General features: G+C 42.1%; 1 protein-coding gene across 2 annotated transcripts in view; it reads left to right on the forward strand.

The window, feature by feature from the left end:
- Window positions 1-20732, forward strand: part of afap1 (actin filament associated protein 1) — an 89529-nt gene that overhangs the window by 46767 nt on the left and 22030 nt on the right. For both annotated transcript variants that reach the window (XM_088015098.1, XM_088015097.1), the window contains exons 7-9: window positions 12422-12508; window positions 13148-13223; window positions 17951-18103. In XM_088015098.1, coding sequence (XP_087871224.1) covers window positions 12422-12508; window positions 13148-13223; window positions 17951-18103 — 316 coding nt within the window. The remainder of the gene's footprint in view (window positions 1-12421; window positions 12509-13147; window positions 13224-17950; window positions 18104-20732) is intronic.

The following is a 20732-nucleotide window of genomic DNA, read 5'->3' on the forward strand; positions in this document are numbered from 1 at the left end:
ACATGAAAAACAGTTGTCAATCATGCCTGAATTATTGTGTGGAGGTGTTGACTGAGGTGTGGCATATATGGGACAACGCTGTGACCAAAGTGCAATATAGTGATATGACATTCAGGAACGATCCGATTCTTCTGGACTGATCTTTACTAAGGTTGATGGGACTGAAGCCTCACTGAGAGCCGTTCTTTGTTCTTGTTCTTCTTCTATGTGTGTGTATATATATATATATATATATATATATATATATATATATATATATAAAAAAATTCCCTTCTCACCCTCCGCGGGTGGTTTCCTCTGAGCTCGGGTCCTCTACCAGAGGCCTGGGAGCTTGAGGGTTCTGCGCAGTATCTTGGCTGTGCCTAGAACTGCACATTTCTGGACTGAGATGTCTGATGTTGTTCCTGGGATCTGTTTGAGCCACTGCTCCAGTTTGGGGGTGACTGCCCCGAGGGCCCCGATGACCACAGGCACCACTGTGGTCTTCACCTTCCAGGCCTTCTCCAGTTCCTCTCTGAGGCCCTGGTATTTCTCCAGTTTCTCGTGCTCCTTTTTCCTGATGTTGTGGTCACTTGGTATTGCTACATCCACCACAATGGCTTTCCTCTGTTCTTTATCCACCACCACAATGTCCGGTTGGTTCGCCATTACCATCTTGTCTGTCTGGATCTGGAAGTCCCACAGGATCTTAGCTCGGTCATTCTCCACCACCTTTGGGGGTGTTCCCCACTTTGACCTCGGGGCTTCCAGTCCATATTCGGCACAGATGTTCCTGTACACTATGCCCGCCACTAGGTTATGTCGTTCCATGTACGCTTTCCCTGCCAGCATCTTGCACCCTGCTGTTATGTGCTGGACTGTCTCAGAGGCCTCCTTGCACAACCTACACCTTGGGTCTTGTCTGGTGTGGTAGATCTGAGCCTCTATTGCTTTGGTTTTTAGGGCCTGTTCCTGGGCGGCCAGGATGAGGGCCTCTGTGCTGTCCTTGAGTCCAGCTTTCTCCAGCCATTGGTAGGATTTCCTGATATCAGCCACTTCAGTTATTTGTCGGTGGTACATCCCATGTAGGGGCTTGTCTTCCCATGATGGTTCCTCCAGCACCTCGTCCTCTGTTCCCCATTGCCTGAGACATTCGCTGAGCACATCGTCCGTTGAGGCTTTGTCCTTGATGTATTTATGGATCTTGGATGTTATATCCTGGACAGTGGCTCTCACACTCACTAGTCCTCTGCCTCCTTCCTTATGGCTTGTGTACAGTCTCAGGGTGCTGGATTTGAGGTGGAACCCTCCATGCATGGTTAGTAGCTTCCGAGTCTTAACATCCGTGGCCTTTATCTCTTCCATTGGCCAGCTAATTATTCCGGCAGGGTATCTGATTACTGGTAAGGCATAGCTGTTTTTGCACGGATCTTGTTCTTGCCATTGAGCTGGCTTCTCAGGACTTGCCTTATTCGTTGGATGTATTTGGCTGTGGCTCCTTTCCTTGTGACCTCATCGAGGTTGCCATTTGCTTGTGGTATTCCCAGGTACTTGTAACTGTGCTCTATGTCTGCTATTGTTCCTTCTGGGAGTGAGACCCCTTCTGTGCGGACGACCTTCCCTCTCTTTGTAACCATCCGGCCACACTTCTCAAGTCCGAATGACATCCCAATGTCTGTGCTGTAGATCCTGGTGGTGTGGATCAGTGAGTCAATGTCTCGCTCGCTCTTGGCGTACAGCTTGATGTCATCCATGTGTAGGAGGTGACTGATTGTGGCCCCATTCTTGAGTCGGTATCCGTAGCCAGTCTTGTTGATGATTTGGCTGAGGGGGTTCAGGCCTATGCAGAACAGCAGTGGGGACAGAGCATCTCCTTGGTATATGCCACATTTGATGGACACTTGTGCAAGTGGTTTGCAGTTGGCTTCAAGGGTGGTTTTCCACAGCCCCATTGAGTTTGCAATGAAGGCTCTTAGAGTCTTATTGATGTTGTACATCTCTAAACATTCAATGATCCAAGTGTGTGGCATTGAGTCATAGGCTTTCTTGTAATCAATCCAAGCGGTGCACAGGTTGGTGTGTCGGGTTTTGCAGTCTCGGGCAACTGTGTGGTCTACAAGGAGTTGGTGTTTGGCTCCTCTGCTATTTATGCCGATGCCCTTCTGTGCTGTGCTCATGTATTTATCCATGTGCCCGCTTATCTTAGCTGCTATGATGCCTGACATGAGCTTCCATGTTGTAGAGAGACAGGTTATCGGCCGATAGTTGGATGGGACTGAACCCTTTGAGGGATCCTTCTGGATCAGGATTGTGCGCCCTTCAGTTAACCATTCAGGGTGAGTCCCATTCTGTAGCAGCTGGTTCAGTTGAGCTGCCAGTCGCTCATGGAGGGCAGTGAGTTTCTTTAGCCAGTAGGCATGAATCATGTCAGGCCCTTGTTCTGTCCAGTTTTTCATACCTGAGACTCTTTCTTGGACATCTGCCACAGTGATGGTTACCGGGGCTTGTTCAGGGAGGTTGCTGTGGTCCTCTCATAGAGAGGTTAGCCACTGTGCATTGCTGTTGTGGGACGCCTCCCTTTCCCATATGCCTTTCAAGTATTGTTCAGTCTCCAGCCTTGGTGGGTCTGCTCTGTTGTTATTACCCTGCCATTGAGAGTACACTTTAGCTGGTTGGGTGAGGAAGAGCCGGTTAATCCTCCTGGCTTCATTCTCTCTTGTGTATCTCTTTAGGCGGCTGGCCAAGGCTTGGAGCCTTTGTTTGGCACTTTCGAGTGCTTCAGGTATGGGCATCTGGCTGTACTTCTTAGGTACTGATCTTTTCATTGCACCTCTTTGGAGCTCTGACAGTTGGCTCACTTCCCTCCTTGTTAGAGCCATTCTTTGTTCTTGTTCTTCTTATATGTGTGTGTGTGTGTATATATATATATATATATATATATATATATATATATATACATATACACATACATTGCAGTACAACACACACACACATTTATTTAATTGCCGAATAAGTAAAAGTTGAACGTATGAACACAGAGCATGCTCATTGATTGATTTCGTCTCCTGTCATGGTGGCAAACATGCAGAGGGAGGGAGGATGAGAACAGTCACGGTGCTCCTTCTGCTTGTTGCGCCGTTGGACAGTGTTCATAGTGTTGTTTACCGTTAATTGCTATGTTTCATGGTTTAATGGTGCAGACAGTTGTGATTTCTGACATGGGCAACCGCCCAGGGTGTTATTTTTATAGGGATGGCAGGAGACCTCTGCGGATTGTAGCACAGCGATGAAAGCAAAACAGAATGAAATGAGTTTTAATTGATACTGGTTAAATATATTTCAGCTCTAAGTATTTATATCTAGGTGTTTTTATGGAAATGTGGATCTTTCAGATCAATCTGAGAACCAATTTTGATAGGTGCATTTCATTTTATTGTGTCATGTAGCGCAGGGCGCTGGTCTTGGTCTCAGGTTCGGTGGTCTTGACTACAACTCTGCTACGTGGCTCCTCGATTGCATGTCTTCCCCCCCACACCTTCGTTCCATCCCCTTTCAGTTGGATTTCTTTCTAAATAAATGTCACTAATGAAGTTCATGCTATGTTAGGACAGGAAACTGAAAACATGATGCATAAAATCACATATCTAAGTCTAAACTCTTACAGAGAATAAACACAATAAGAACATGTTTAATCTGTGACATTGTCTATTAAAATGGCACATTTATGATGTATTCAATTAAATACTATCGGCACACTTAATGATATTAGCGATTAGGTTATGTATTCAGCAAGTACTTTTACTTTGAAGATTTAAGTACTTTTAAAAGCCAGTACTTTTTTACTTTTACTTAAGTAAAATGTTAATGTGGTACTTTGACTTTTACTTGCCTGTGTATTTGTACTTTTACTTAAGTACATTTTTTGAGTACTTTCTCCACCACTGTATATATATATATATATATATATATATATATATATATATATATATATATATATATATATAAAGAAGTCCCTTCTCACCCTCCGCGGGTGGTCTCTTTTCATTTCATCCTCTGAGCTCGGGGAGCTTGAGGGTTCTGCGCAGTATCTTGGCTCCCTTTCCCATATGCCTTTCCAGTATTGTTCAGTCTCCAGCCTTGGTGGGTCTGCTCTGTTGTTAGTACCCTGCCATTGAGAGCACAGTTTAGCTGGTTGGGTGGAGAAGAGCCGGTTAATCCTCCTGGCTTCATTCTCTCTTGTGTATCTCTTTAGGCGGCTGGCCAAGGCTTGGAGCCTTTGGCAGTTTCGAGTGCTTCAGGTATGGGCATCTGGCTGTACTTCTTGGGTACTGATCTTTTCATTGCACCCCTTAGGAGCTCTGACAGTTGGCTCACTTCCCTCCTTGTTATCTTGATCTTAGCCTCTAACCGTCTTTTCCATGGTGGATATTGGGTCTCATGGTTCCTCTTATAGCCAAGCATCTCAAGGATCACTGATGCTGAGTTGTATATCAGTTCATTGGTTTCAGTTATGGTGTTGGTAGGGATCGTTCTCAATGCTGCATTCACATCTTCAATGAGACTTTCTGATGGTACTTCACTCAGCCACTGTAATTGGCATCGGGGTTGTCTGGTGTTCATTCGGGCCATGATTCTCTCTCTCAGGTCAGTTGCTGCCTCGTTCAGCTCAGATGGTTCGTTCATTACTGGGGCTACATACCCAGTCTCTGGGCGGGTAGTTGTAGTTAACTCCCTTCTGACCTGGCGTCTTGGCTCCTCCCCTTTGTGTTGTACCTCGTCAATCTCAAGTTGTGATAGCAGTTGCCGTTTGCGGATGTTGGAACACTGAGCTACTAGTTGTTTGGCAGTTAGTGTCGACTGGGGATGTCGAAGTATCCATTCCTCCCACAGTCTTTGCATGTAGCCCCTCTGACTAGGGTTACTTGAGTAGTAGCATTCCAACAGATCCATGTTTTCATCTCTCGCCCATTTCCGTCTTGTTCCAGTAGCCCATTTTTCATCAGGGTGCTGTGGTTCCCCAGCACCTGACGCAGACCTTGTTTGGCCGGGCAACGTCTGAGCCGGCATGTCGTGCTTATCAATGTCTCTCATGGTATGAGGTAGGCTATATAGCTCCAAGGGTCTTGCCTAAGGACCCACACGGCATAGTTCAATTTCACTGTTGTTAATGTTTGCCCCAGCCTGGATTCGAACCTGGGTCTCCCGGGTGGAAGACTACCAGAGGCCTGGGAGCTTGAGGGTTCCTCCAGTATCTTGGCTGTGCCTAGAACTGCACATTTCTGGACTGAGATGTCTGATGTTGTTCCTGGGATCTGTTTTAGCCACTGCTCCAGTTTGGGGGTGACTGCCCCGAGGGCCCCGATGACCACAGGCACCACTGTGGTCTTCACCTTCCAGGCCTTCTCCAGTTCCTCTCTGAGGCCCTGGTATTTCTCCATTTTCTCGTGCTCCTTTTTCCTGATGTTGTAGTCACTTGGTATTGCTACATCCACCACAACGGCTTTCCTCTGTTCTTTATCCACCACCACAATGTCCGGTTGGTTCGCCATTACCATCTTGTCTGTCTGGATCTGAAAGTCCCACAGGATCTTAGCTCGGTCATTCTCCACCACCTTTGGGGGTGTTCCCCACTTTGATCTCGGGGCTTCCAGTCCATATTCTGCACAGATGTTTCTGTACACTATGCCCGCCACTAGGTTATGTCGTTCCATGTACGCTTTCCCTGCCAGCATCTTGCACCCTGCTGTTATGTGCTCGACAGTCTCAGGGGCCTCCTTGCACAACCTACACCTTGGGTCTTGTCTGGTGTGGTAGATCTGAGCCTCTATTGCTCTGGTGTTTAGGGCCTGTTCCTGTGCAGCCAGGATGAGGGCCTCTGTGCTGTCCTTGAGTCCAGCTTTCTCCAGCCATTGGTAGGATTTCCTGATATCAGCCACTTCAGTTATTTGTCGGTGGTACATCCCATGTAGGGGCTTGTCCTCCCATGATGGTTCCTCCAGCACCTCGTCCTCTGTTCCCCATTGTCTGAGACATTCGCTGAGCACATCGTCTGTTGAAGCTTTGTCCTTGATGCATTTATGGATCTTGGATGTTTCATCCTGGACAGTAGCTCTCACACTCACTAGTCCTCTGCCTCCTTCCTTACAGCTTGTGTACAGTCTCAGGGTGCTGGATTTGGGGTGGAACCCTCCATGCGTGGTTGGTAGCCTCCGAGTCTTAACATCCGTGGCCTTTATCTCTTCCATTGGCCAGCTAATTATTCCAGCAGGGTATCTGATTACCTATAGCTGTGGCATAGCTGTTTATTGCACAGATCTTATTCTTGCCATTGAGCTGGCTTCTCAGGATTTGCCTTATTCGTTGGAGGTATTTGGCTGTGGCTCCTTTCCTTGTGACCTCATCGAGGTTGCCATTTGCTTGTCTACTATTGTTTCCTCTGGGAGTGAGACCCCTTCTGTGTGGATGACCTTCTCTCTCTTTGTAACCATCCGGCCACACTTCTCTAGTCCGAATGACATCCGAATGTCAGTGCTGTAGATCCTGGTGGTGTGGATCAGTGAGTCGATGTCTCGCTCGCTCTTGGCGTCCAGCTTGATGTCATCCATGTAGAGGAGGTGACTGATTGTGGCCCCATTCTTGAGTCGGTATCCGTAGCCAGTCTTGTTGATGATTTGGCTGAGGGGGTTCAGGCCTATGCAGAACAGCAGTGGGGACAGAGCATCTCCTTGGTTTACAAGTGGCAAGTGATTTACAGTTGGCTTCAAGGGTGGTTTTCCATCGAGTTTGCAATGAAGGCTCTTAGAGTCCTATTGATGTTGTACATCTCTAAGCATTCAATGATCCAGGTATGTGGCATTGAGTCATAGGCTTTCTTGTAATCAACCCAAGTGGTGCACAGGTTGGGTGTCGGGTTTTGCAGCCTCGGGCAACTGTGTGGTCTACAAGGAGTTGGTGTTTGGCTCCTCTGCTGTGCCGATGCCCTTCTGTGCCGTGCTCATGTATTTATCCATTTGTCCGCTTATCTTAGCCACTATGATGCCTGATATGAGCTTCCATGTTGTAGGGAGACAGGTTATTGGCCGATAGTTGGATGGGACTGAACCTTTTGAGGGATCCTTCTGTATCAGGATTGTGCGCCCTTCAGTTAACCATTCAGGGTGAGTCCCATTTTGTAGCAGCTGGTTCAGTTGGGCTGCCAGTCGCTCATGGAGGGCAGTGAGTTTCAGGTCAGGTCTGACAGTTGGCTCACTTCCCTCCTTGTTATCTTGATCTTAGCCTCTAACTGTCTTTTCCATGGTGGATATTGGGTCTCATGGTTGCTCTTATAGCCAAGCATCTCAAGGATCACTGATGCTGAGTTGTATATCAGCTCATTGGTTTCAGTTATGGTGTTGGTAGTTCTCAATGCTGCATTCACATCTTCAATTAGACTTTCTGATGGTACTTCACTCAGCTGCTGTAGTTGGCGTCGGGGTTGTCTGGTGTTCATTCGGGCCATGATTCTCTCTCTCAGGTCAGCTGCTGCCTCGTTCAGCTTTGATAGTTCGTTCATTACTGGGGCTGCATACCCAGTCTCTGGGCGGGTAGTTGTAGTTAACTCCGCCCTGTCGTGACATCCAGGCTCCTCCCCCTTGCCCCCTTAACTCGTCAATCTCAAGTTGTGATAGCAGTTGTCATTTGCGGATGTTGGAACACTGAGCTACTAGTTGTTTAGCAGTCATTGTAGACTGGGGATGTCGAACTAACCATTTTTCCCCACAGTCTTTGCATGTAGCCCCTCTGACTAGGGTTACTTGAGTAGTAGCATTCCAACAGATCCAGGTTTTCACCTCTCGCCCATTTCCGACTTGTTCCAGTAGCCCATTTGTCATCAAGGTGCTCTGGTTCCCCAGCACCTGACGCAGACCTTGTTTGGCCGGGCGACGTCTGAGCCGGCATGTTATGCATATCAATGTCTCTCATGGTATGAGGTAGGCTATATAGCTCCAAGGGTCTTGCCTAAGGACCCACACTGGATAGCTCAATTTCACTGTTGTAACTTTTGCGCCAGCCTGAGTAGCTCTTGAATTGCTACAAAATAAAGCTATATTTCTCTCAACCCTTTGCCTGCAATGTTGAACCTAGAGATGCCATGAGACCTAAATTGTGAACATCATGGCATGGAGTGCATCCCAGTTTTCCATGTCTGGCATATAACCATTCATTTTAGCTTTTAAACTGGTTCTATTGATCCTGTGTCCAGACAGAGGGATAATCAGTAGCCCAGCATCATGACCTGTTTGTTCTGAAGATCCTCCAGCTTCCACTTCTCTTCCTAACATGGCGCCTCCTCACCCTGACTCTCACACTGACAGGAGGAACCACAGAGCTCTGTTAGGTTAAAGCTCATCTTCTGAAGTTGGGATATTTTTCCTCCAACAGGTTCCAGAGGAATCACCTCAAACCAGATGTTGGACTGGATTTTATTTCACTGTCATTTGTGAATGTTAAGAGCCTCATTTTCAACAGTGGAGCTATAAAGGTTGAAAAAGGTTATCATTTTGGAGAAAGTCTCATCAACATTAATATTTCCACTAAATAAGAGGCAAAAAAAACCAAATTGTTTGATAAAGGAAAAGCCTCTCAGACTCTGAGCCCGACAGCACCAAACTATTTTTTTATATTAGACAATTAATTTAATTTCAGATAATTATCGCGGTAGAAGCCATTTGTTTGTTAAATACTTAATGAAACATATTTACCGTGTTTCAGAAACTACAGTGGCTGTGAAGAGCCACAGCAAAGGTAAACAAAGGTAAAACAACCTGAACAGGTGATCAACTCTAAACCACTGGCACCTTTTTACTCTTCGTCTCTCTCTGTCATTTAAGCATACCCGTTACCATGGCAACCTCCTGCGCTCCCCAAGCCGACCAGAGATTACGTTAAAAACATAACATTCAATCCGTTACAATATCAGGTTTGCAGGCTTGATATTTATTTTATGATCATTAATAAGCCCCTCATGAACACAGCGGTTGTTGATGAGTTAATTTTAAACTCCTGCTCTGCTCGTTATTTTAATAATGGAACCGAAACGCACAGAATTGCGCAACACCTTGTTGAAACAATAATCACTGAGATTATTATTGTTGTTGGGTCATTAATTTGAACACGTTTTGTTGATTTTTTTGTTGTTGTTCTTTAATAAAGTTATGAACGTTTTGATAAGCCAATCAGATGAGGACCTGCTGGTCTCAGCCTCCTGGCGGCGTTCAGTTTGTCACCTAATGCTGAGATCGACTCAAAGCCTTCTGCGATCGACGTTTTGCACCGCTGCTCTAGTAAAGCATTAAGAGTTCAGAAACAATATGAAATGGGGAAAAAAGTATCAGTCACGGCTGCACAGTGAACCTGTTGATTCTTTACAGCAGACAGCCGCTCCCCTCTCTTGCAGGTACTCCGTACCCCCACTAAATCTTTTAGGGGTATGCAGTACCCGACTATACCCCCTTACTTTCACCCCTGGTTTTAGCGCTTTCAATCACAATCTTTAGCCGTCAGTAGAAGGTCAGGGAGGAGCTGGAGGAGATTCATGTTTTCACAGTTTATCTGTCTCATAACAAACCGTCATGACAAGAAAGCAAGGCAGTTACATGCCTTTAAGATTGTGGTGTTTTTTATGGGTCAAATAGACTCAAGAAATTGTAACAGCAGGGGGGCCCAATTAAACTTTTTGTCATGGGACCCAAGTTTCCTGACAGCGCCCCTGACAGGCATGAACTATTACGCTTGACAGAGTGAACTTTGAATTTTAACTGTGTAATATTTACTGCCATTCAGTAGTCAACAGACTTTACATGTTGTGATAGTATGTTATCAACCTGGCTAGAATTGAGCCTTTAAAAAAGGTCGTATAAAAAAGTATCTGTTAGTGTAGGTTCTGTGGGTATAAGTATACACCAAAATAGGTTGTGCCATATATGATTTAAAAGGATAGCGACATATTGGCTAATGAATACTTCATTAAAATGTATAATTCATATTATAGTATATGACCTCACATTGTCACATGAGCAGTTACTGGCACAACCAACCATTCAGGATACTTATTTGATATCGAGACACAATATAATGTAAATTTAGTCTATTTTAGTTGGAGCCGGGACTTTAACATATTCATTCTATTAATTAATTACAACGATTTTAACATGTCACTCTGACACAGAGTCAATAGATGCAATAATCAATAGGTAGCACAGAGTTTGTCAAAGATACAAACATCAGTTTTATATTGGCTTCTTCTCACAACAATGACAAATCAGTCAACAGTATGTTTTTAAGGGATCCATGATTAGTTGTAACAATAGATTTTGTTTGAGAAATATTTATTTTAGATGTGAAAGCAATACAGCAATAGCACAGTGTGTATGGTCACACGAACATTGCCATGTTGTTCATATTGCAATGCATTTAATCAATCAATCAAATTTTATTTGTATTGCACATTTCAGCAGCAAGGCATTTCAAAGTGTTTTACATAATTAAAAACAGAAACACAGAGTCATGTAACATTGAATAAACAGTAAGAAAGAGATAATAATAATAATAATAATAATAATAATAATAATAATAATAAAATAAAAGTTAATAAATAAATAAAAATAAAGATAAAAACATTAAAACCCACACCCCTTTTCAACTGGGGGGGGTGACACCCGCACCCCTTTACACTTCTAAGAGAGGGGGACGGTACCCGCGCCTCTCCAGGGGGTGCTTTACATCATTAAAAAGAGGAAGAAAAAGAAATTAATAAATAGATAAAGACATTAAAACCCGCAATCTTACCCCAATTTAGCCATAAGCAACTCTAAACAGGTGAGTTTTAAGTTGAGATTTAAAGGCACCCAGTGTTTCAGCTGTTTCAGCTGCATTCTGGGTAAAAGATGTCTGTAGGTCCGACTGCTCTAGCTCCGTCCAGGCAAAATAGTGGTGAGTGAACACCTTTAAGCCTTTTTAAAATTGAACCAGAGCGCGTTGAAATCAATAACAATGTAGAAATCATAAGAGGTATGTCACTTTGACCGGCGGAGGCACTGCATTCAGGAAGGAAGTGAGGCAACAAAATGTAGTTGACGTGGGTTTATTTGGGAGCTCCAGGTCACCATTACACCGACACCCTTCACAGAGTGAAGCAAAGAAATTGACATTCATACCTGAGGTAAGTTCCAACACTTAACCAGGTCTTTACCTGGTTAAGTGTTTATAAATGAAACTATGAATGACACGTACCTCTGGTTGGACTTTGTGATCCAGTAAGTACTTCTATAGTTCTCTATCCAGTCCAGTAACAGCTATTTAGGGTCTAATCTTAATCTGCAATAAACGGGGCGGCAGTAACTGGTTATACTGCCACAGAGCTCCACTAGCATTAAAAAGAGCTCCCAGCGCTGCCTGTCTGACGTTTCTCCCAGGGTTTTTTGCTCTCTAGCCAGGTGTTCTGTCATTTGTAAATAAAAACTGTCAGCAGTGCATTTGTTTTTATCTTGTGAATGTAGTAATCACTTGTTAGAGCCTTGAACAATTTTGCTCGTACAATGACTCTTTGGTGTATCACAAACAGGATTTTTTTTAGTTAATATGAAAATTACAACATATTTAGCCCATATGCAATTAATCTTGGATCCCTTTAATTAAAAGTCATCTTTGGCACTCAAACTCTGACTCCAGTTTGCTCAGTAGTACATCAGGCAGCCACAGTGGTTGCCTCTTTCCAATCGAAGATATACAGTCCATTCCCGCCCCCTCATCCTCTGAGTCGCTCTCTTAGCCAGACCTATGGAGCCACAGTCTGTCATTTCCCCAACCAGACCCAATTATGCTTCCTGCAAGCCAAAACCCGACAAGTTGAGGACGCCAGTGAAGCCAGAGCTGGTCTAGACTGCATGTGGATTGGACATAGGAGAGGTTTTGTGTGTTAAAGAGTGTATTGGCAGATTTTTACATTTCCCACTACCCACCATTTGGGTTATGCATGTAGATCCCTTTCACTGCCAAGCCAAGATTTGATATGCAGGGACCATCTACTTCCTCTGCAGTTACTAGCACGCCGGGTCTTCATTGCTTTTGATCCCTTAACTTAAAGACTAACTTATGGTCAGTATAGTGAAGGATAACATATTAGAGACAGGGTAGAGACCATACATGTAGACCTCATTGGAAGGCTTTCTACAATGAGCTGCTTAATTAGGTGGTATGTTGCAAAAAAAATATTCACATATTTTAAAATGAGGAATCCGCCTATTTGTTATTGACCTTCGTTATTGGATAATATTCTGCCAACCTGAGTTGACATGTTGATGTATAAACTGAATTCACTCTGCACTCATTCATGATACGGGTTTTTTCATTTGTATAATGTCCTCAGCATTCCAATTAAAATAGTATTCCTTCTGTTTTCAAGGTGATGAGGGAGGTGTGTGTGAATGGAAGTGCAGACCTCGATGGAGCTGCATCTGGATTACCTGTCCTCAAAGCAGAACTGGAGAAGGTAAAAAATAAAACCCACATGTTCTAAAGATTGGCGGCGTTGCAAAGTATGTCTGCTCTTTAAGAATGTTTTCCTGCCTGATAGTTCAGTAGACTCTATTTGATTGGGGACCAAAATTGCAACATTTGTAAAATTTTTGCCTTGGTATTTCAAGTTTATTATTCTTTTAAATAATTTTATTAGATATTCTCTGTCCTAGTTACTATTTTTGAGCTAAATTTAACTTGGTGACATATTTGAAAGACAGGGCAGAATTTGGTTTTCCACAAAAATCTAAATTTCTTCCCATTTAGGCAAGAGGTGGACAGTTAACCAAATCGGTTGTTACAGCAATAGATGCAAAGGTTTCCAGAGCCGTTAAAACATGAAGTGCACATTTATCACTTGCCTCCTGATGTGTTTGCCGCAAATATGAACTGTACTGCAAACCCTTGGTAAGTTAACACTGCAGATTAAGAGTCGGCTTTATCAGCCAGTTCAACCTGCTACAGAAATTCCTGGAATTTTTATTTTGTACATTACGTTTAGATTGCAACTTTGGCACTGTTGTGCCTTTTTCAACCCTTCAGTATTGAGGAACTATTCTGTTTACTCCTCTGAAGCCACTCCTCTTCTGCTTTGGTAATTTTCTGTTGACAGAGAACATCATCTGACCGGCCGAGCTCAGATGGTGAAGCAATCCATGAGAATGGACACAGTGACGGCAAAGACCAAGGTGAGAGTCACAGGAAGTAAACAATGTGGAACATTTCGGTTGACTTTAGCAGCATGTAAACATACAGTTCATGTCATCGGGGCATGGTAAAGGGGGGAAAAGTTAGGATAATTCCAAGGGTCCCTGACCGACAGAGGGCCCTCCACAAAATAATTTTGTGTTTTTCTTCATAGAAATAGAAAAAAAACTGGGGCCCTGTCAATTACAAAATTAATTATATCGTGTTCTTTAAATTGCTTTCATCAGTAAAAAATAAATGTTACCACTCAAAGACCAAAATGCACACATTCATATTTGCACTGAAACCCCAACGCCCCTCTGGATCTGCATAAAATGGTTCATTCCTGCTTGGCATGCTTGATGGTGACAATGTTCAGCAGCAGTCAGTAGAAGACAAGAAAGACTGTGGCATTTACTATGCTGCTAAGAAAAATAGTAAAGTTAGGTTTACAAAAAGAGAGAGAGAAAAAGACAAGACTGTCAATCTGGAACCCATTTTTTCTCCGAGAGGTGGTTAGGCTGTGTGAGATTATCAACCATTTAGCACAGTTAGCTTAGCTACAGACTGTTTGCCTCCATTTCACTAGCATTTAAAGAAGCAAGGAAACAAAAATCTATCAACATATTCATATATTTAAGTTGTCCCTGTACCTTTTACCACACTTAACAACAGACAAGTCAGTCAGCAGCAGCTCTAACCCCGATACCAGCATAAGCCCTCACCCCTGTCCCAGTGAAAAAGGTGAGCAACACTGTGTTCAGTGACAAGTTAGTTAGTGTCATTCCAATGAGTCTATGCAGATTTTTATTGTCTCACTGCTCTTTTGACAATTATACAACAAAACAATATATTTATTAGTGACAGGAATTCAAACAATCTTTATAAAATTATTATAAAAAACAGTCTCTTGTCAGTCCAGATGGTCCTGCCTTACCTTGCATTTAAATTACAGATATCTGTTGCCACGTCCCTCCTGACCCGTACTCTCTGTAGAGAATAAAATCATTAACTTCTGGCTCATTATATTCTGTTGTCCTCCCAGATTCAGTCAGTCAGTCAGTCAGTCAGTCAGTCAGTCAGTCAGTCAGTCAGTCAGTCAGTCAGTCAGTCAGATTTTATTTGTATAGCACATTTCAGCAGCAAGGCATTTCAAAGTGCTTCACATAGTTAAAATAAAAGCAGCATGTGACATTGAAAAAACAGTGAGAAAGAGAAAGACATTTTGAAAAAGATTAAAAAAGATAAAAACATTAAAACCCACACCCCTTCTAGGACTTCAGTTAAATGTCATTTAACTGGGGCTCTAACCCCAATGATCAATGATCCCATGCGTGGAAACAAAAGCCACATAGAGATGACAGTCAACGCTCCACGTTATACATTTTCAGAGTTTATTCTAACATTTAAAAGTATAAAATCACATTGACAACACAGACACTTCAAACACACTAAAACAGACATTCATTTACCTGAGACAAATAGAAAAGAAGAAAGAAAGGCAAAGACATCTTTGGAGAGTTGCAAAAGCAAATCTGGTTTGTTTCTCACGTGCACAAATTTTTATAGTAAAGGCGTATTCTTCTCTTTAATTTATTCAAATAAAGCGCATCTTTGTTCATCCAACCAGGAGCTATCTCGGACCCTCTTAAAAGTTACAAACTCCCTACAATTTGTTTTCAAGATCAAACATCAGTTGTCCCTTTATCTAAACAAAGTGGAAGCAAAGCTTCTCCTCTACTGGCTGAACTCATACTGTTATGTGATCTGTGAAAATGGCTTTTCACAGATCAGTGTGAAAGCTGGAACTTCTCCTGATTCTTTCCCACACAGACAAAAGGCAGATCAAAAGATTTAGCAGGCAATCTGCTGTAACTACAGGTAACCTAAATATTAGTCCAAAAACTATATTTAGGCTTTTTCAATCAAGACATGTTAACAACTAGGAGAGATTACAAATTAGATTATGTGTTTTACAGATATTCTATGTTGCATTCAGTTTTACACCAACTGTTTAAATCTTATCAAGATGGTCAAAAGGTTAAACTCACACAAACAGCCATGACCCCCTGTGAATGCCTGCTCAGTCCACAGAGAGGTTAAGAACTGTGTTTTAAATTATAGAAAACTAAAACTAAACTATTTTAATTCAACTTATTGTGTTATATTTAATAGAAACATCCTACAAATGAGATACGTACTGGACCATGGAGACGATTTAGAACCAAATTTTCTTATTTTAAAACGCTGTTAATTTTATATAATATTGTACATGTGGTTAAGTTTTAAAACTAGCATATTTTAAATTTATTTTCCTAACACCTCCTAAGTGAAATTAAAGCTGCAGTATGCAACTTTTATTAACAAAAAGCACACATTTGTTAAGACTGTCAATAAATTGAGAGATTACCTGAGAATAATTTAATGCCTCTGCCTTCTCCCAGTGCTCTCTAGAAACAACCAATCAGAGGCAGGAGGTGGGTTTTAGCGCTTTCAATCACAATCTTTAGCTGTCAGTAGAAGATCAGGGAGGAGCTGGAGGAGATTCACGTTTTCACAGTTTATCTGTCTCATAAACTGTCACGACAAGAAAGCAAGGCAGTTACATGCCTTTAAGATTGTGGTGCTTTTTATGGGTCCAATAGACTCAAGAAATTGTAACAGCAGGGGGGCCCAATTTAATTTTTTGTCATGGGACCCAAGTTTACTGGCAGTGCCCCTGCATGTCATCACTGAGTACACAAACTTTTCCTGTAAAAGTTCTACATTTGAGAGAAGATAATGACTGAAATCCGTCAGATCAACTTAAAAATACATTTACACAAAATATAAGCACATTGACTGATATGCTGCTGGGATTGTTTCCTCCTGCTGAAACCCACACCAGAGCAGAGAATCTGTCAAAGCACACCAATTATTTACCATCAGCAGGCCAAATTCATGTGGAAACAAGTAGCACTTTGCTTGTCTTCTCAGTTATTTGGGTCGTCAGCTGAATGTTAACTCTGTGCTTTTGTTCCCACTTCTTTTTGGTTGAGTTCTGCTACATTGACTTTGAAGTGCATTTCATCCCAGATGCTGAATGTTAATGTTTGTATTTTCCTGTCTTTGCCAAATCATCCTCAATCGGTTCAGCTTATTACCCAGAAACGTACAAAGCAAATAGAACATTGCTCATTTTCTGTCAAATCCCATCATGATCAACCATGTTCTTTTTGTAAGGTGTCACACAGAGTACCAATCAACTCAAGTAAAAGTTTTTTTCTAAATAGATTTTACATCAGTTAATAGCTGGAAGAACAGTTTATCACATGCCACCTGCATGCAAAGCTTCACGTACAGTGCACACTTCAAACCAGAAGCTTATGTAAACTGACTAAAATGACACATTCATCTTTTTTTCACTTTCTGAAGTTACACACTTCTCTTGTTTTAGGTTTAATGACCCAAATTATATTTTCTAAATGCAACAATAATAAGAGAAAAATATGTCAAAGATTTATTTGCATATAAACATTGAAGAAAAGGTTAAGATGTTGTCATGACTTTGGAAACTTCTATTAGGTTAAAGCTGCCGTATAATTTTGATAATGTTTTTTTTTTTCATATTTGTTAAAACTGTCATTATGTTGTGACACTTTACTATGAGATGGGTAATCTGTGGTAAGATCAATTTCCTCCTCATCCTTCCTGAGCTACAATTACTGTCTGAAGAAATGCATTGCTCCCAACAACAACCGGTCAGAGGAGGAAGGTCTTAGCAATGCTGCTAAATGTGCTAATGGTGGAGAAACAACTTACCATTTCAGGAAAACCATTTGTCTGCTGTCATCGGTGGTCATACTAACTAGTCCGAGCATTCACAAGATGCCATGCTAGCTGCAGCGTCCCAGAGAGCAAGCGGGGCAGGGGAATAGAGGATGAGCACCACCAAATGAGATTGTGAAGTCTAGTTCATCCTTAGGAATAATTTCCAGATTCTTGAAGGTGCCACGTTCTTCTCAAATAAGAACATGGCACAACATATATGGTATATTAATTGAAACAATAGAAATTTGGCCTATAATTGAGATTTGCAGTCTACCAGCTAACCGCAGGTTAGACAGAGGGAAGCGAGGGGTATAAGTGGACACTGAGTCAATGTGACCCCGCTGAGACACACACAGGGTAAGATGGCATTTTGTTCTAATGCAGACGTCGTCAGAATAATGCACACATAATATCTTCTTGACTCTTTCACATTAAAACCCAGCGCAAACCCCAGTTTTCACTAAACAAATGGACCAAGCTGCACCCCAAAGTCTTGGCTTACTAAATGTCTGCTCTCCCTCCAGCAGAATGAACCCAGTCATGTTTTCTCTTCTCTCTTTATATTAAAACTGGAACAAACCAACTTGTTGCACTACTGGAGATTTTTGGATTTAAAATAAGCAAAATTCACAGATGATGATTAGCTTTTGATTATAAACTTGCTCTGTGTTTATAGTAATATTTGTGGTATCTCTGTTTTTCCTTGCTGTCCTTACTGTACTGATTTAGTAATCCACATAAATGAGCAGGTAATATGTTTCTATAGTAATTCCCCAAGCTTGAATTATTATTAACTAACTATTATATACAGTAGTGAATGTTCTGCAGAGGTATTTCAACTGAAACAATGCAAAGTTTTAATTATTTTGATTTTAATCACTAACTGTGAATTAAGACACAAAAGCCTTGATTCTTTCAGGAAAAGCAAAGAAAAACTCCAAATCAGAGCAGAAAACTGGGGCTGTTGGAAAGGGAGCCAGCAAGAAGATCACCAAGATCATCAGTCTGGGGAAGAAAAAGCCATCCACAGATGAACAGACTTCATCTGCAGAGGAAGATGTTCCTACCTGTGGTAAGACCGGGTTTCATTAATCAAATTTAGACAATGTCTTCTCAAAGGCATGACTCATGTCAATTCCATGTTGGAAGGCCCTGTTCATCAATGCACTGATGACTTTTCGGTACCACATAAAACTTTCAATTTCCTGTTTTTGATATTCACATTTACTTTCAACATTCTACTTCTGCTTTTGTTGGAGCCAGGGCGCAAAAGTTAGGACAATTCCTAGGGCCAATGACCGACAGGGGGCCCTCCTGAAAATAATTTTTAAATTTTTCTTCATAGAAATAGAAAAATATTGGGGCCCCGTCATCGGTGGTCATGTCATGCTAACTACCCTGAGCTAGATGCCAGCCTTGTGAATGCTCACAATGCTATGAGATGGGTAATCTGTGAATAGATCAATTTCCTCCTCATCCTCCCTGAGCTACGATTGCTGTCTGATGAAATGCATTGCTCCCAACAACAACCAATCAGAGGAGGAAGGTCTAACTTTTGCGCCCCTGGCTCCAACAAAAGCAGAAGTAGAATGTTGAGAGTAAATGTGAATATCAAATTAAACAACACAATATTAGCTATATCGTGTTCTTTAAATTGTTTTCACCAGTAAAAAATAAATGTTACCACTCAAAGACCAAATACACACATCCATATTTGCACTGAAACCCCAACGCCCCTCTGGATCTGCATGAAATGGTTCATTCCTGCTTGGCGCGCTTGATGGTGACAATGTTCAGCAGCAGTCAGTAGAAGACAAGAAAGACTGTGGCATTTACTATGCTGCTAAGAAAAATAGTAAAGTTAGGTTTACAAAAAGAGAGAGAGAAAAAGACAAGAATGTCAATCTGTAGCCGAGGTGGTTAGAATGTGTGAGATTATCAACCATTTAGCACAGTTAGCTTAGCTACAGACTATTTGCCTCCATTTCACTAGCATTTAAAGAAGCAAGGAAACAAAAATCTACCAACTTATTAATATATTTAAGTTGTCCCTGTACCTTCCTCGTCCTCCACTTCAGAGCAGATCCATCAAATAATTTCTTCTCTCAGCAGTTCCTCTCCTCCCCACCTCACTCGCGTGTGTAATGAGATCCTGCCACAATTGAGGAAAGTCTGACACTGTTTGCCTCATAGGAAGCTTTTCCTTCTCCTCCTCACACTTGCTTGCTAAAACAGCCGTTTTGTCTGTCAAATTGTCAGCTTTGTGTTCCCCCCTGCCGCCGCACTGCTTATGCTGCTGCATCGATGCCCTGTCAGCTAGCTAACAGTGTTCACTCGGCTGCATGAACAAGCCGAGTTAACACTGCAACGCTGGTGTAATGCAACACAAAACACAAACGCCAGTGTTCACGTTAGAGGCTGTCATGAAGCCGAGTGAACACAGTTAGCTAGCTCCACCATCCTGGCTGTAACACAGAGGAAGCCAACCTGATGCTGGTTGATAATTCACCAGTTGATGTGAATTATCAACTGGTGTTACACCATAGTGACCGAAGTCACGTATCTTGTAAAATGCCGCTGATTCTACCAGTTGCTACAGTTGAATATCTATAAAGCTTCATGGCATGATGCGAAGCCGAAAGATGCCGTCAAGAATGAACATGACATGGACTAAACACCAGCGCACACTCACTCCAAGTATGGAAAGAAAACTCACTAGGCTGGCACATCTGAAAGTGAATATGTACGAAGACATGTATAACCTCTGTGTGTCTTGCCAATCACCGAAATAAAATTGTATGTTCTCACCAAGTCTATGCGTGTGTATGCATAAAAAATTAATAATAAACCATTCTTCTGTCACACAGCTACTCTGTAAATTACTTATCCTGTACATAAAAACAGGGTGAGATCTGACACGTATGCGCCAAAGTACACTTCTGGTTTTACATTGCTAGTGCTAATTAGCATTAGCAATAATGCTAAGTATGGCTAATGCTAAGTAGTAATAACTTTCTGCTGAATAGGTCACGATGGCATGCTGTAAGATGCGTGGTGGTAGGAAGGATACAACAAAGAACAACGATGTTGTACGAGATTCTCATTTATTGGACCATAACAAACTCGCGGCACAACATACGATGCAACAGTTAGTCAATGTGACACCAACAGTCACACATTCTACATGTCTTGACATAAATTATGAAGTGATTTTACACTACAGTGACAGAAGACGAATGTAGCTTGTAAAATGCTGCCGATTCGACCAGTTGCTATGGTTGAATCTCTTTAAAGCTTCACGTGTCAAACACCACCACTCTCTTCACATGTGACCTCCATATGTAACGTGGTCCGTCGAGAAAAGAACAAGTGTGATACAGACGTTGTCGCCAAACTGCACAATGACTATTTGTCGTCACCTTTCAATCAGGGCCGTGCAGAGAAAGGGGCAGGTGCTCAAAAATAAAAGGGGCACATCTTACCGCATTCTAGGACAGAATATTAACAAAGCCACTCAGCTTTCAGAGTTTAATAAACAATGATAAATTACAAAATTGTGAGATATACAATCAAAGCTAAGGAACATCTCTATATAGAGCATATAACTATGCATATGTAAGATATTTTATTAGTAATTTCTTTCTGCAGGTCTATTTGGTCTATTTTGTTATAGGAAAGTATTGCAATATTCAAACCTGCAA

The sequence above is a fragment of the Poecilia mexicana genome, unplaced genomic scaffold (genome assembly GCF_051168715.1).
Source record: "Poecilia mexicana isolate PSO_F unplaced genomic scaffold, ASM5116871v1 scaffold_18, whole genome shotgun sequence".
NCBI lineage: Eukaryota > Metazoa > Chordata > Actinopteri > Cyprinodontiformes > Poeciliidae > Poecilia > Poecilia mexicana.